The sequence below is a fragment of the Vicia villosa genome, linkage group LG1 (assembly GCF_029867415.1).
Source record: "Vicia villosa cultivar HV-30 ecotype Madison, WI linkage group LG1, Vvil1.0, whole genome shotgun sequence".
In the NCBI taxonomy this organism is placed as follows: domain Eukaryota; kingdom Viridiplantae; phylum Streptophyta; class Magnoliopsida; order Fabales; family Fabaceae; genus Vicia; species Vicia villosa.
The window spans coordinates 169,559,080-169,576,085 of NC_081180.1; the positions used below are offsets into that span (position 1 = coordinate 169,559,080).

The 17,006-nt window shown below is 33.0% G+C and overlaps 1 protein-coding gene and 1 long non-coding RNA gene across 2 annotated transcripts; one reads left to right on the plus strand and one right to left on the minus strand.

Annotated features, from left to right (window-relative positions):
• Positions 1–1,257: 1,257 nt before the first annotated feature.
• Positions 1,258–5,054, plus strand: LOC131620200 (uncharacterized). Its single transcript, XR_009288995.1, has 4 exons — positions 1,258–1,691; positions 2,790–2,875; positions 3,241–3,528; positions 4,429–5,054. It is a non-coding gene; the product is annotated as an uncharacterized LOC131620200 (long non-coding RNA).
• A 10,286-nt stretch (positions 5,055–15,340) lies between these two features.
• LOC131659299 (DNA-binding protein S1FA3-like) lies at positions 15,341–15,496 on the minus strand (the record flags this gene model as incomplete). The annotated part of the gene is made up of 1 exon (XM_058928511.1): positions 15,341–15,496. A coding segment is annotated over one exon (156 nt), but the record flags the coding sequence as incomplete, so codon positions are not given.
• Positions 15,497–17,006: the final 1,510 nt, after the last annotated feature.

Sequence of the window (17,006 nt, forward strand, 5' to 3'; positions counted from 1 at the left end):
TATGAAGATTGAAAATCTTCGTTTTGATAGGGTGGAAGAGACTTAAATATCAGAAGACGCAAATTTTGGACCTAAGATACCAAAATTGCGAATGATGTAAGGATATCTTTACCGAGGGGATATCAAAAACTGACTCCATTGGAGACAAGAGATCGGGAAGGATATCTTAATCCATTTTAGGAAGAGAATCCGTTTTTTTTTCTTTTCGGGAAAGCGAGTGTACGCTTCACCGGGGAATGATAGCTTTGTAAGAAAAGCTTACCTATCTACATTACCGACTATCAGCATGGTGATAGACTTGTTAAATAATGCGAAGGTGAAAGGTATGAAACTATATTACCGACTATCAGCATGGTGATAGACTTGACATGGTAAAAAGAGTTTCAAGGGTTCGGTTAATATTACCGACTATCAGCATTGTGATAAACATGATAAAATAATATAACCAGAACAAAAGGTTACCGACTACCAGCCTCGTGATAGCGGCTTTGAAGACATGATCAATTATCAGCCGAGTGATAAAATGATTCTAGAGACTTTGCTAGGGAAATTACTGGTTATTCAGCCTTGTGAACAGTAATAAGCCCTGATTGTCACATGGTCTTCATGATTGATTTCCTAGAGAGGAAAAATCTTTTTGAAAGAGACATAAGTTGCTCAGATGATGAGGTTATTTCTTATGGTTCAATTCTTCAAGACTCTATTTGGGAATCGGAATTTGAATCTCTAGTAAAGACAGGGTTCTATCCATGAATGAATTTGGAAAGAAACGGTCAAACAAGACTCTGCACCCAATGAGGAATGAACTCGAATGGGGATTTTCTCCTTTGTATTGAGAGGAGAAAACTAAAGCAACCATCTATAATTGTTATTTTGTATCGCCTATTTTAATAGCACTTTTTAAAAAAATGCTATTAAAAAGGAAAAAACACATCTATAATAGCACTTTATGGTCGGGCGCTATTATAGGATATAGACAATGCGATTTTGATAGCACTTTGTAAAAAAATGCTATTATTAAATTTGAATAAAATAGCTCTTTTTACAAAACGCTATTAATATTATACACTAAGATAACACTTTCGTTAAAATGCTATTAATATTAGTCACTGAGATAACACTTTTTTCAAAACGTTATTATTAGTATTCACTAAGATGTCCTATGTTAGCGTTTATACAAAACGCTATTGCTTTCATAATATATAATATATAATTAATATTAATAACTAATAAAATAAAAAAACCAAGACACATTTTTTTGGCGGAAACTTTTCATTTTGCTTCACAATTTTTGGCCACAACACCAAAAACCAAAACGCTTTCCCTTCTCCACTTTCACAACTCATTGCTTTCCACCGATTCTTCTTCATCTTCGTCGTCTTCTACCGGTAACCCTAAATCGGACAAGAAGAAGCTCGGTTGAAACACCGTCGATCTACCGGTAACCCTAAATCGGACAAGAAGAAGCTCGGTGGAAACACCATCGATTCACCGCCGTCATCCACCAAATCTCACCTTCCGTCGAACACTGACTTTCTCCCATTCACACCGTCGAATCCAACAATTCACTCTTCTCTATTCGTAGGCCCAGAACTTACGTACTCTTTACCATGATTCATCGATTCACCATCGGAGAGAGGAAACTACCTGAGACCGTAGTAGAGTTGAAGTCTTTGCCGTAATTTTCGAAGGTAGATATATGAATTCTTCATTATTTTGAGTTTTTTTTTTCAATTACCTATTTGTTCTATTTGAATCGGAAGTTTAGAAACATAGGGACTATGGACTGGGATTCTTCGATTCGTGTTTGAATCGAAGCTGCCTCTATAGGATGGTATTGATCCCAGAAAACATAATTTTGCCTAGTAAGACAAAGATTTGACACGGGCAGGCAAGGAGCCCTGGCATTCAACTCTCCAAGTCCACGACAAGCAGCTTTTACATCTGTAAATCCTGAAATTGATTCATTTTTTTTTTAATATTTAAGGTTAAAAACATGAAATAAAAAACAGAATTCACAGGGATATTTGAGAGAGAGTAACAGATAGTAATACTGTGAACAGTTGGATTCTAAATGAGGTCACTCATTGTGGAATAGGTGTCAAAGTAGGAGAAGATTATGCCTTCATTCTTTGATTGCCATTCTTTCAACATGGATTAAAGGCCTTTGTTATATTGAACTAACCAATAATTGGTTTCAACAACACATTTTGTTTAGTTCTTTAGTCTAAACGCAGGGAAGCATCCAATTACCCCAACTCCCGCAATCTCAAACGCAGGCCTTTGGTATATGTAATGCAATTTTGTATTGCTGCACCAGGTGTATATGAACTGATATATTTTGCAATCGGCTTCATGTTTTGATGATGAGTGGTATTGAAAACTTAATTGCATTTTAATTATAATGTTGCATTGTTGAATTGAGTTGAATGATGTGCTCTGATCTTGTTTGTAATTCTATGTTCATGTATGCGATGTGAATATGGTATGTGAACATGGGTTTAGACTTGTTTTGGTTGTGATGTGAATTGCATTGGAACTGTTCGTAAGTTGCAGGTCTGTAGGTGCATTTCTGCCCACAACTCGTTCTTTCTCTTTTGAATGAAAATGGATAGAAATGAATAGTGGTAATGATCTTGTGCATATTCATATTATTTCCAAATTGTTATGTATTGTATATTGGCATCTGGTTTTGAACTGTGTAAATTTGAACTGGCTGCATAGTTTTTTTTTGGTACTGCATTTTATGTGAACTCAAACTTGTTACACATTTGGATTGGTTTATGCAGAATATTTGGATGCTTTGTAATTGATATGTTGATTGTATCCAAGTTCATGGTGTAGGTGACTCATGTGGTGCAGGCTCGCACATAAGGTAAAGTAGCTTGAAGTATTTGTTTCAAACCTTTTTCTGCAGCAAGTTCTTCCAGTTCCAACAAAATTATATTGAGTCCTAAAACCTAATTGTTTATGAGAATAAAATAAAATGTTGAGTCCTAAATTATATTCAAGGATTATTATAATCATATACTAAACTATATTCAATGTGTTTAGCTAGAAATAGCTTAATGTCCAGCGCTGCTGCCACTTATACAAATCTGATTTAGTATTTTCCTGTGCAACTTAGGCACTTTTGGCTGTTTGTTCTAGTTTTGATAAAATTACCGTGTTCTTATGATTATATATTGATGAGATTATTAAAAATATCCTCTAATATTATAAATGATGGCTTATTTGCAGGACAAGATAAGGCTATAATCAATAAGGATAAGATCTCCTTTGAACCTAGTAGTCGAAATGATAATGAGGAGATGTTTTTTGTTTTGGACCAGCATGTTGGTTGCAACAAAAATAATTCTTTTAGGTGTTCTGAAGAAGTTACTGATAGAAAAGAATAGAAGTTGCATTTAGATGAATCTGGAACCATGTCAAAAACAACTATTGAAGATAACTTGGGCAGTCTGCAGTGCACTGCAAAGAAGACAATGATATCTTTAAGCAACCTTTATGCATCCTAGTACACACAAGGTTAGTGTCGCATGCAATGACTAAATCTAATTTTAGGTATCTTGAAAAAAAATATATGTAGAGTGTAGACAAGCCTATATTATTTTATACTATAATATAATGTATATTCAAACGAGCCACCAATGTAAGTTTGCTTTCGAATCTCCCAAGCCAATCACTAGTAAAAGTGTAATTTGTCTCACATGCTATCGTGGAAAAAAAAACAAAAATCTACCATACAAAATAGAAAATTAAAAATTAAAACATGATTATAGTGTAATAATGAATACTCCATCTACAGTATAGGGTGTGTTTGGCTTGAACTTTCTGACTTATAAGTTGTTTTACATCTAAAGATAAAATTAAGAATTTTGAAAATAAAATTTAAGTTATTTTATTAATGTTTCTTTTGTATTTTAATTTTTTTTATGTATTGGAAGCAAGTACAAAATTATTTAATTTGGGTAGAGAAATGAAGATATCATTTATAAATTATCATAAATTTAACTATTAACCAATATCAACAGTATGCTCTGGATATCATTAGGATAAAATTATTTAATTTGGGTAGAGAAATGAAGATATCATTTATAAATTACCATAAATTTTAATTATTAAACAATATTAACAGTAGGCTCTAGATATCATTAGGATGTGTCAAATTTTGTAGCTATTTGAAAGAGTATCAACATATTTTAAACCTTTAGTCCTCTAAAACAAGTCTGTTAGAGTAGCAAATTATGTTACACTTTCAGTACTCTAAACAAAAGAGAAACATGATATCTTTTGTGCTTGATTGAACTTTATTTTTTTTATCAATCATCGAAACTAGTTTTTATTGTAAATGTTTAATTACTCTATATATCTTGAATTGATTTTTATTGTACAATACATAATAAATATATTATCTTTATGATACAGGAAACAAGAAGCAGTTATTTTGCCTAGCTAAGTGGTCGTATCTGTGGGTTTGGCGCTTTTGGTTCGTGAAGTGTGGTTACTGCTAGGTGTGAGTTTGGCGCTTTTGGTTGGTGAAGTGTGGTTACTATTAGGTGTGAGTTTGACTATTAGGTGTGAGTTTGGCGCTTTTGGTTCGTGAAGTGTGGTTACTAGTTACTACTAGGTGCTGTTTTGGTGTCCTTGTTTTTTTAGGTGTTTTGTTTAGAGAATATGATTGTTTGCTTTAGGCTTGAAGTATTCTTAGTTTGAATTAATGCATGCATATACAAATTTGACTATGCAAACACCCTCTTTTTTTTAGTACATTAAAATGTTATGATATTTGTTAATAAGTGGATTTGGTTTTAAATGTTATCTGGTATTGAATTGAATGTAATTTTTTGATATTTGCACACCAAAAGAATGATTTTGTGGACAACAAAAATAGGTGCACTATAAATGTTTTATAGAGATTGCTATTAATGAATCATTTTATAATAGCACTTTTAAGAGAAAACGCTATCAAACATGTGTCATATATTAGCGTTTTGTTAAAAAGTGCTATCAAACATGTGCCATATATTAGCGTTTTGTTTAAAAGTGCTATCAAATATGTGTCCTATAATAGCGCTTTGTTTGAAAGTGCTATCAAACATGTGTCCTATAATAGCGCTTTGTTTGAAAGTGCTATCAAAATCAAAGCAAAAAACGTACTATGAAGTGCAAAGTGCCCACTTCAGTAGCGCTTACGTAAAAACGCTATTAAGAACACGTACTTTAATAGCGCTTTTAAAGTGCTATTAAATAAAAACAATTACAATAGCGGCGTGGTTAAAAGCGCTTTTAAGCGCTATCAAAAACAAAAGAAAGTGCTATTAAATAGCTTTTATGGCGTAGTGTACTGATGAGTGATTTCTTGATTAAACCCTGCTGAGTACAAGTAGCAAACACAAGCTATGCAATTTGTTAGAGATGCAAATGATGCATATGCAGATGATATGAGGTGGTATCTTAGGTCAAAAATTGGGGTATGACAATCACTCATAGCCTGTCTACTGATCTTGACTCCACTAGCTTCAGGATGTTTGTAACCATCCAGCACCAAGTCCCAAAAGGCACCATCTTGACATAGAAAGTAGCTTTCTAGCCTATCTTTCCAATACTCAAAATTTTCACCATTAAAGACTGGTGGTCTGTTGTATCCATTGAAACTGTTACTACCATTGTTATTTTGTTCAGTATGAGGTGGTATTGGAGCTGCCATTTGCGTGTGTTTTTCTCCTGAATCTTTTATCTAACACTGTTAAGTGCTTGCACCAAGAACCAAGGCGTTCTGATGCCAATTAAAGGAGTGAAAAACACTTAGAAATGGGGGGGGGGGGGGAGATTTAATAAGGGTTGTTTCTTTTTGGCAGATAAAAATAATGAACACGATTATTTTTATCCTGGTTCGTTTGAACTCAAACTACCTCCAGTCCACCCTCATAGGTGATTTACCTCAAACTATCATGAAATGGAAAAAACAATTTATTAGAATACCATATTGTCTTATACAAAATTCATATCTAATGTTATCATAAAAACTAAAAAATATGATCAGAACATTTCATGTTCTAACATTGGCCACTTTGCCTCTGATTGCTGGTCAAACAAAGAAAACAAGTGTGAAGAAGCCAATATAGACATATGAGATTTAGAGGATAAACATGTGTTATTGATGGAATCTAAGAATGAAGGTGAAAATATGGTACACTAGGGGTATGTGGACACTGGCTACTCAAATCACCAAACTGGAAGCAAACAATGGCTTGTTGATTTTGACTCTGGTAAAAATATCAAGATCAAATGTGTTAATGATAAGTATCTGGATGCTAAAGGAATAGGAAATGTCAAAGTGAAGTTGCAGAATGAAAAAGTCGCTCTGATCAAACATGTATGATATGTTTCTGGCATGAAGAGTAGTTCGATGAGTGTAGGTCATCTAAGTGAAAGGTTTTTCAGTAACCGTGAAGGAAGATATTTTAAAGTTGTATGACTGTAATCAAAGGTGGATTATGCAGTCTGAACTAGTAAGAAATAGGACATTCAAGGTGAATGTTGAAACAACTGACACTCAATGCCTTAGTGTAACTAATGTTGCAAGGGAGATTGAGTTATGGCACAAGAGATTCAGTCATTTGAACTTCAGAAGCTTAGGGCATCAGAACTCAAAGAATCTGGTACTTTGAATTCCAAATGTTGTGGCACCAAAGAAATCATGGGATGTATGCATGAACGTAAAATAACCAAGATTTCCTTTCTCGTCAAAATTTCCTTCAAACGGAACTCGTGCTTTTGGTGTGGTGTATTTTGATGTATGCGGTCCAATTAAATTACCTTCACTTGGAGGGAACAATTACTTTGTGTCATTTTTGGATGAGTTCACCAGAGTGGCATGGGTATCACTCATAAAGTTCAAATATAAGGTGTTTTGTCAATTTTAGAAGTTCAAAGTGAAGGCCGGAAATCAAAGTGGACAAAGGTTGAAGATCTTCATAACCGATGGTGCAGGTGAGTTCAACTCTATAGAGTTCAAGAAGCTCTGTGAGGAGAATGGTGTTGAGAGTGAGGTGTCTTCTCCATACACTCCATAACAAAATGATATTTCTTAAAGAAGAAACATAACTCTGCTTGACATGACCAGAAGCATGTTGAAAGTAAATAATTCGTCTCACTCATTTTAGGGTAAAGCTATTGCTACAGTAAATTATGTGCTCAAAATAATCCAACTAATAAGCTAAAGGAAATAGTTCCTTTGGAGAAGTGGACTGGAAGAAAGAAAAATGTGAGCCATCTGAAGGTGTTTGGTTCTATTCGTTATAAACATGTACCAACTACCACTAAAAGGAAATTGGATGGTAGAAGCAATTTCGTGTTGCTTATAGATTACCACTTTACATGTGTTGATAAACTCTACTTCCCAGTCACTAATAGAGTTGTTTTCAGCAGAGATGTGAGAATGAAAGAATAAAAAACACGGGAAATTGTACAAGTCTGATTCTACTTTTGGAGATGAAGGTGTATTCGAAGATGTCTTTGAAGGAGAATCTGCCTCCGAAGGAGATCCTGACTCTAAAGGAGATTTTGAATCTGAAGCTGAATGTGAAGGTGATTCTCAACCTGAAGGTGAGTCTGAATGTGACTCAAAGTCTGAAGGTGACTCAGACTCTGATGGTAGTCCAATGTCTGATGGTAATCCATCCTTTGAAGGTGGTACAACCTTTAAATATGGTCCATCCTCTGAAGGTGGTACAACGTCTAAAGGTGGCCCAACCTCTGAATGTGGAACTTCTGAAGGAGACTTGGATCTAAAGGTGAACTTGGAAGTTCTAAAGGCCATAGTAAATTATACAGATACCAAGGAGACTTGCACATTTGGAGTTGCTACAAAACAATGAGACTGATTCTGAAGGTGAAGTCATTCATTGTGCCATGATGATGGATGTTGAATTAATCAGCAATTATAAGGCTCTCAAAAATAATGTGTGGATAAATGTTGAATAGTATATTACATTCAAGGCAAATATTTTTATATCATATCCATAGAGATTGGGTGATATTACCGCCGTTCTATAGCTACAATCGTTTCAAGTTTAAAGGGTGACAAAGTTGTTTTGGTTTGAGTTGTAATCTCTCTAATTAGAATAAAAATAAAGCAATAAAACAAAACTTGTATCAAATGAAAATATATTGGCAAGAGTTGGGTTTCACTATCCTTATTTTCTATGTTCCGTTAACAATCAATAAGTGAACACAAAATTAATGAAAATGTTCTAGCATCCTCTCAATAACATTTATGTCTAAATGAGATTGTGATAGTCACTATATTAACCCTTAGACATTTTCTCCATCTAAGCCACCAATATAGAAATCTTGAATGTTTGATACGAATAGAAAAGTAATGTATAAATCTATTTCTACAATTTATCCATTACTTGAAAGAATGCTCTAGATCAAGATTTGAATAATACCTTTCGGTCTACTATTCAACTCTAATACTCAATATAGAACAAAAGTACCAATCTATTTCAATAATCAAGATAGTTCACAAAAGATAGTTAAAGGAGTTACATAGTCAATAAGAATAGCTACTACCTTAATCTTGCCAAAATGGGATGTAGCTACTCATCACCATAGTTGACATCACAAGAAAAGGAGAAGAATCCATGGATATCAAGTTTTTCTCTAAAAATCTCTCATGGAGTGTGTAGTGTTCGTTCCCCCTAGATCTAAAGTTACAAGATAATATATCCAAAACCCCTTTTCTCTCCTTCTAATAAAACAAAAGATAATGATTGATATTCTCTTTCCAAAGACATGCAACCAATCACACACTTGGCCCAAAAAGTTGTTTTCTTTTCTTTCCGTGCCACCCCATAAAGATGGGTTATCCAAAAGTCGGGTTTTGAAGTTAAAAATAGCTGGCAGTTTACGATCAGTGCGCGACACCAACTTATGGACGCGGCGCGAACTGCTTGAGTTTCCACTCCTTTGCTTTCTTTTCCTTGAATTTCTTTCTTACATGATAATTCATCCAATAGTATTGCCAAAAGTCTACAAAACTAACAAATAAAGTGAAATATCCATTCAAACCTACTTAAAACAAACGTAATCACATATTTATTAAATTGTGCAAATAAAATTGTGAAAACTTAATGAAAATTGGTTAAAGGGAACAATAATGAAATATGAAAAATAGTACTTTTTGGTCCCTAGCAATAAACGCCATGAAGGAAGAACTTAAGGCAATCGAAAGAAACAAGACATGAGAAAATTGATTGTTCTACCAAAGAACAAGAAAGCCATCAGGGCGAGTTGGATTTTCAAGATAAAGCTAAAGCCAGGTGGATTAATTTCAAAGCATAAAGAAAGGTTAGTAGGTCGAAGATTTTTACATAAATATGGTTTAGACTACTTTGAAGTGTTTTCACCTATAGCTAGACATGAAACAAAAAGATTGGTGATTGATATAGCTGCAAATAGAAATTAGCTCTAATACATTTAGATGTGAAGTCATCATTTTTTATTAGTCCATTGCAAGAAGAAGTATATGTGTTACAACCTCTTGGGTTTGCGATACAGAATAAAGAAGGGATGGTTTACAAGCTGCCTAAAGTTTTGTATGGACTTAAGCAATCCCTAAAAGCTTGAAATCTGAAAATTGATTAATTTTTCAAGCATTAGGGATTTAGAAAATGTGAAATAGAGTATGGTTTGCATTTGCAGCATACCTCTGAGGGGAATGTAATTCTAGTGTGTCTTTATATAGATGTCATATTGCTAACAAGAAGTTGTATTACTGAAATAAACAAGTTCAAGAAGGTGTTGATGAATGCATTTGATATAACTTAGTTTGACAGTTTGATATATGTTCTAGGGATTAAGATTATACGCTCTAAAAAGGAAATTATTATGCATCAGCTGAAGTATGAGCTTGAGCTGCTAAAGAGGTTTGATCTAATGAATAGTAAGTCTGCAGTCACACTTGTAGAAACAACCCACAAATTGGACTCTGATCCAGATGGTGAGGATGTAGATATTACAACCTTCAAATTGTTGGTTGGCTCTCTAAGATATTTGTGCAATATCAGACCTGACATATATTATGTAATTGATATGATGAGTAGGTTTATGAGTAAACCAAAATGGTCACATTATCAAGCTGCTGTCAGAATCCTCAAGTATGTAAAGGGGACTCTGAAGCATGGAATTGTGTTTCCATCTTGAAGGTCAGATGTTGTTGAGCTTATTTTTTATCTAGACTCTGACTGGTGTGGAGAAAGAGTTGACAGAAGAAGCACTATAGATTACATGTTCATGTATCATGGTGCTCCCAAATAGTGTGGCAATTTGTTACATTTTTTATATATTTTTTGTATGATTTATTTATTTATTTCATTTGAATTGAATGCATATAATAATGTACACTAAACCCTAGACTTTTCATCTCTCCCTAATAACGTGGCATCAAAACAGGACTAAAACAATTCGATTGTTTCTTCAAATACGCAGACTCTCCATATTCTTGGCAGTACCGAAACTACAATTGTTTCGAGAATATAAAACGATGGTTTTCAAATTCCCCCAATTGTTTTCTATCTCTATTAAAGCTTAAATTTTTTCCATAATTCTACTATCAACAACATTATTTCACCCTAATAACTTCTCTCTATGAAAATCATTACAAGATCACCACCAATTGTTTACGAAAATCGTTTCAACATCTCATTAGGTTATTACGAAACTCTTTTGATTAATATTATCCATTCTTTTACTGTTTCTATGGTTTCTAACTGTAATGTATTGTTCTCATCAGAGTGAAAAAACTATGGCTAGATCTATTGAAGCTGTCAAAGATATCAATGATTCAAAGGATTTATGGAAGATAGCCGTTAGATGTGAACATCTATGGAGTGTTACCAGTGCTTCGAACAAAGAACACTTGGAGATGATTTTGGTTGATTTAAAGGTAAATTTTTTGTTCATTACCGTAATTAAAAAACAACTAAATTTAGTGAAATCTAATTAGTTGTTTGTCTGTTGTTTTGTAGCTAGATATGATTCAGGGGATTGTGCCTCCTTTTTTGGTTCAGAAATTTCAGATGCAACTTCAAGTTGGATGTTCATAGATCATGCAAAATTTTAAGGTTTCAAACAATGGTTTTTCTTTTAAGTCTACCAACCATAGTTTCAAATTGGTGTTTTGTGGTTCACCTTCGGTTAAAAAGAAAGAATTGACTGAGATTCCTGTACACTACCTTATCATTCTTGGTTTGGATTCAATAACTGGTGGAAGATTTAAGTCTAATGTGTTGGTTGGCGAGTTTGACATGTATTCTAATTTATCCTAGTTTTAATTCTGTTTATCTGGCAAGGTTATTGACTACATTCTTTAACATTTTATATAGATATTGTTGGAGGAGTAACTAAGATCTCTCATTCCCAAATAATTGCTGGTAACAACAAGAGCAAATTCGTTTTACAGTTACTGACATGAGGTATCTTCGATATCATTTTTTATCTTCATAACTCTATACATTGGGTTAACCACTTACTGCTTCAAAATGTTTTTGGATGTAGTAAAGAAGTTATCCAATTTACTCTATGGGGTAAACTTGTTGTGCAACTTTACGAATATTACACCAATCATAAGGGAGATGGCACAATCGTTGTTCTACTGATTAATACAAGGGTTAAAGAGCCTCAAGGTATAATTGTTTGATGTTTCTAAGTTTTTCTTTTAGGTGCATCTTCTTCCATTTGTTCATTATTAATCAATTCATTATATCTTATTTTGTTTGAATTCATGAATTTATATCTTATTCGTAATAGGTGGAAAAATTAAGTGGTGAGCTTGATGCTTCCAAAAGTACTGGTCATATTTCTGCTGCAACTATTGAAAACTTTAAACCAATATTCTTCCAGTTTTGATTCCATGGAAATGTTTATGTTTATGATGCTTTAGTTCTTTCGTTTATGTACAACTTAATGAATTAATGTCTTTACTATTATAGAATATATTCTTTAGAATAAGATAATGGAATTTTATATTTGCATCTTTTTTTTTTTCTATTGATTTGTGCTATGGTTTGGGGATTAATAATAGTTACCTTTTTTGTTGTTTAATGTGGAGCAATCACCACCTCTCATTTTATTAATTTCAGAGACACTGCCCTTGAAAGTGTCAAGCAGCCGATAATGATTTTAGAAATAAAGATTGACTCACTTACTGCTCAACACCATAAAGAGAAAGAGAAATAGGGATTATGCCTTCAAAATGTAGAAGAAACATGGAGAAGTAATACACATTGATAGTTGGTTAAAAGCTGTTTAAGATTTAAATTTATTTGATTTGCTTATGCATATGAATTTAACATTAAAATGCTAACTTAAATTGAACTTTGCAGTCAGATACAAGACAATGAAGGTCGAAAATGATGCAGCTGCTGCAAAAGATATGCAAAAGAATTTCGAAGATCTTAAACAGAGAAGTAAAATATTGAAGGTAATGTGTAAATTGTTAAACTTGTGCTTGGACTTGATTTATGCGCTTCTGTTAGTGTTTTTGCCCATCTTTTTTATTTGGTCGCTAAGTAATTCATCTTATGTTGTTTTGATGACTTTTTTGATCAACTTTGTAATATTATTTTGTATCCATTGATTTAAGATGAACCAGAAAATATCAAACTCACTTCAGTCAATATATCAAGAAAGGGATAGAAGTTGACAAAAATAACGGAATTAAGGAATTTTACAAGAAGGTTCATGCTGCTATTCGTGCAGATCCTTCAATCAAAAAGTCTGAGAAGCAGGCACCAAAGAAACACAAGAGGTATATGATTTTGATGTTTATTACTAATTTATTGATGATATGAAAATTCATTGACCTGTCTGTCTGAATTAGTAGCAGCATATCTACCATGTTTTCGTGATTATTATATAATAAAGGGTTAAATAAGTTTTTAGTCCCTATAAATATGGCAACTTTCAATTTTAGTCCCTGCAAAAATTGTCTTCAAACAATGGTCCTCGCAATATTTTCCGTCCCTATTTTTAGTCCTTCCCGTTAAATTTCACTAACGGAGGCTTACGTGGCACGTCACGTGTAATGCTACGTTATTTAAAGTCAATACTAATTAAAAATAGATAGATTGCGGGGGGTTTAAACCCCCTTTAAATAACTTAAAAAACCATAAATTTACATGATTTTTCTAGTTTGATTAAAGGTGATGTCTAAGGTGTACCCTCTATTGTAGACATCGTAATTGTAAACACCGACAAGGAAAAGAAATTTTTTCCCTTTCACTCTTTGATGGCTGGTCTTCAACAATACAACTTTTTTCCCACTGATCTCTTCTGCCCTCGTCCACAACCTCAACAATCTCCTGCTTCTCCCATTGTGCTTCCTCTCCAAACACCAAACACTAAAGATCATAGTCAGAATCTTCTTTGGTTTATACCCACAAGACACAATCTTTTGATGTTGTTGAAAATAAAAAATCTAAATTGTCACCAAACCCACTTTCTTTCATGGTTTGGATTGATGAAGGGTTCAAACAACTCCAATTTTATGTTTATGACATAACCGTAAGAAAGAAGGGTTCAGATTTTTTATTTTTAAAATATAAAATTGAGACCATGATTAAATTAAATTTTTATGCACAATCCAATTTGTTATCTTTCCTTTTTATTCCATCAAAACTCTATATTCAATAGTTTGAGTGAGTAAGCTACATAGTTGAATTCTTTATGTGAAAGAGAGATTGATTGTTCAATTGCATACCTTTTCTACATGATTGCAAAAGAAATTGTTTTAAGGAGTTATGTAACTTGATGGGTTGGATCCGAGTTTATGAAATTAGCCATATGTGGAGGTTTTATCTGGTTTGTTTAGCATTGATTCTTTTTTGCTTTGTTAAAGATAAGCCTTTATTCATCTCTTATTAATATTTCTTCTAATCTTCATCTTTTGGAAGCCATATATGTTGAATTTTCGGAAATACCTAAAATAAAATATATTAGCAACGGTTCACGATTATGGCATACGCAGTGAAACCTTATTCTAAATACACCAATTACAATCCATTGCAACATATTGTCAAAAAAAAATAAGAGATGTGAAAGAAACGAAACTAGGGGAAGTACTTTTGAATCTATAATAAACATAAAAAGAAAAAAGTTAAACAAACTAATCAGACTTTTCAATTGAAGAAGAGGAAAACTCTGCATTGGAACAAACCAAAAACTATAGAAAAGCTAGACGAGGATTTATGACATCTGGAAAGATTAATTTTGGAGGAGGAATAAAAGGTGAAAGATGCTCTGAAAGATTGATAGAGTCGGTCAATAATGTTTTCAGATATCTTATGAAAATGTGTGATCAAATACACATGTACTTCCCATTTTAAGTTTTAACAAATCTTGTCCATTGAAATAATCATACGATTTAGATTAAATGACTTACCCATGAGGTATTTAATAGAGGTGACACCTTAGACATCACCTATAATCAAACTAGAAAAATCCTGTAAATTTCTAGTTTTTAAGTTATTTAAAGGGGGTTTAAAACCCCCGCAATCTACCTATTTTTAATTAGTATTGACTATAATTGACGTGGCGTTACACGTGGCGTACCACATAAGCCTCCGTTAGTGAAATTTAACGGGAGGGACTAAAAATAGGGACGGAAAACATTGCGAGGACCATTATTTGAAGAAAAATTTTACAGGAACTAAAATTGAAAGTTATCATAGTTATAGGAACTTAAAACTTATTTAACTCTATAATAAATATATTAAATTTATTTTGTTTACTTGGTTACTTTATTTCGTTTAGGTATAACCTGAAAATTCACTTATGAAATTTTTATTAGAAAAAGACTGTAACTTATCAGACATGACTAGAAGTAATGGGAAAACAGTTTTGCATTCTACTGCCTGAAGTTATGAGTTGATGTGACTTCTGTACTATCAGCTTTATTAATTCTAGGGTTAAATATGTTTTTGGTTCTATAAATAACTCAAAATCTTGTTTTAGTCCCTATAACATTTTCGTTCAAAGAATGATCCTCATAAAGTTTTTCGTCTCCAATTTTGGTCCCTGCCGTCAACTTTCATTAACGGAAGTTGACGTGGCACGCTACGTGGAAGACAGTTTGGCAAAAATTTTAAAACGCATTAGATTGAGGGGGTTTTAAACCTCCTCTAAATAAACCCAGAAAATTTTAGGAACAAAGTTCTCACAGACATTTCATCAAACACCTTAGATGCACCATTTAAAATTGCAAATTCATTAACAAATTCCATTAAAGCCTTCACAAATTTAAACCTGTAAACAATATAAACCGAACCAATTCCTAGGAGACTGGCTTCTTTTTCCTAGGAGGAATAGTCTTCTGTGCATAAGAGTAGAGGACAAAGTTTCCAATGAGGAATGTTAATAGCAACCCTCCAACAACAAGTAGAACTATTAAGCCTGGGTTGAACCCTTGAGATCCAGCATTCTGAACATTTCATGAAGAACAACAACAAAAAAGCACTTAAGTAAGGTCGTATCAGGGAGCACAAAACAAAACGAAATAGCAAAAGCAATTAAAATAGTAATAGCAAAATGTAATAACCACCACTCACAACCATCCATGTATACAAATAACATAAACTGCAGAGCAGATAAAAATGATTATAATGTGCAAGTGCAGCTTCTTTTAATCTTCTTAGAACTATTGCTCATAAAATATGGTAAAAATCAATAAGATTTTCTTAGAAACAAGAGAGAACTGGTTTTTCCCATGATATTCAAAGCAGAATACTCAAATCTACATGATGATACACAATTCACAAAACTTGTTTTCTTGAGCAAATATATTTCTAAGTATTTTCGTCGATGCATGCAAAACGGACTGAATCACAAATCATGCTTCCTATCTTAAGATCCTTAGGTTGTCTTGTGTGTATTTCTATATTAGATCCTTAGTTAGTGTACAATTTTCCCCAATACAAAAACTTATTTGAGATTGACAATAAGTGTTATAATAGGAATAGCATCATAATTGATAAGAAAACTCCCCTTCATTTTCAAACGTGGACTTATATAACATAGAAGATAATTCCCCTTAATTTTCAATCCATATATTATATAGTGTAATATATATTTTAGTATAATACAATGGTCATCAAAATATATAACTTCTAGTCCTCTAGTATTTGGGATATATTGCATATTGCTTCTTCTCCCCATCAAAAGACCTAAGGCATGAGGAAGTCGAGGTTGAGGAAGAACAATACAACGGGTGCTCTCAACTATATCTCTTTTGTGAATTTCAAAATTAGTCTTGTCAATTTATTGGGACCTTTTGACTTGGTTGATGGAATTTGTTCCTATAGAATTGGTTCGGTTTGTATTGTTTACAGGTGTGAAATTTGTGGTTGATGGAATTGGTTCGGTTTGTATTGTTTACAGGTTTGAATTTGTGAAGGTTTTAATGGAATTTGTTAATGAATTTGTAATTTTAAATGGTGCATCTAAGGTGTTTGATAAAATGTCTGTGAAAACTTTGTTCCTAAAGTTTTCTGGGTTTATTTAGAGGAGGTTTAAAACCCCCTCAATCTAATGCGTTTTAAAATTTGTGCCAAGTTGTCTTCCACGTAGCGTGCCACGTCAGCTTCCGTTAATGAAAGTTGACGCTAGGGACTAAAATTGGAGACGGGAAACTTTATGTGGATCGGGCTTTGAACGAAAATGTTATATGGACTAAAATAAGATTTTGGGTTATTTATAGGGACCAAAAACATATTTAACCCTTAATTCTATTGATTTTTCTTATAAAAAGACTTTTGACAGTTGTAACATCAATTTATGCATAATTTAATACCATTATTAAATGATTTATGTATTAAAAATATTAGAGTTATAGTAAAAATATTAAGTTATAAATGGTATGATTTTCTTTTTAATATTTCACGGACGCTTAATTTAGAAGTAAAAAATAATAAAAGTTGGATCATTTAGTTTATAGAAAGAAA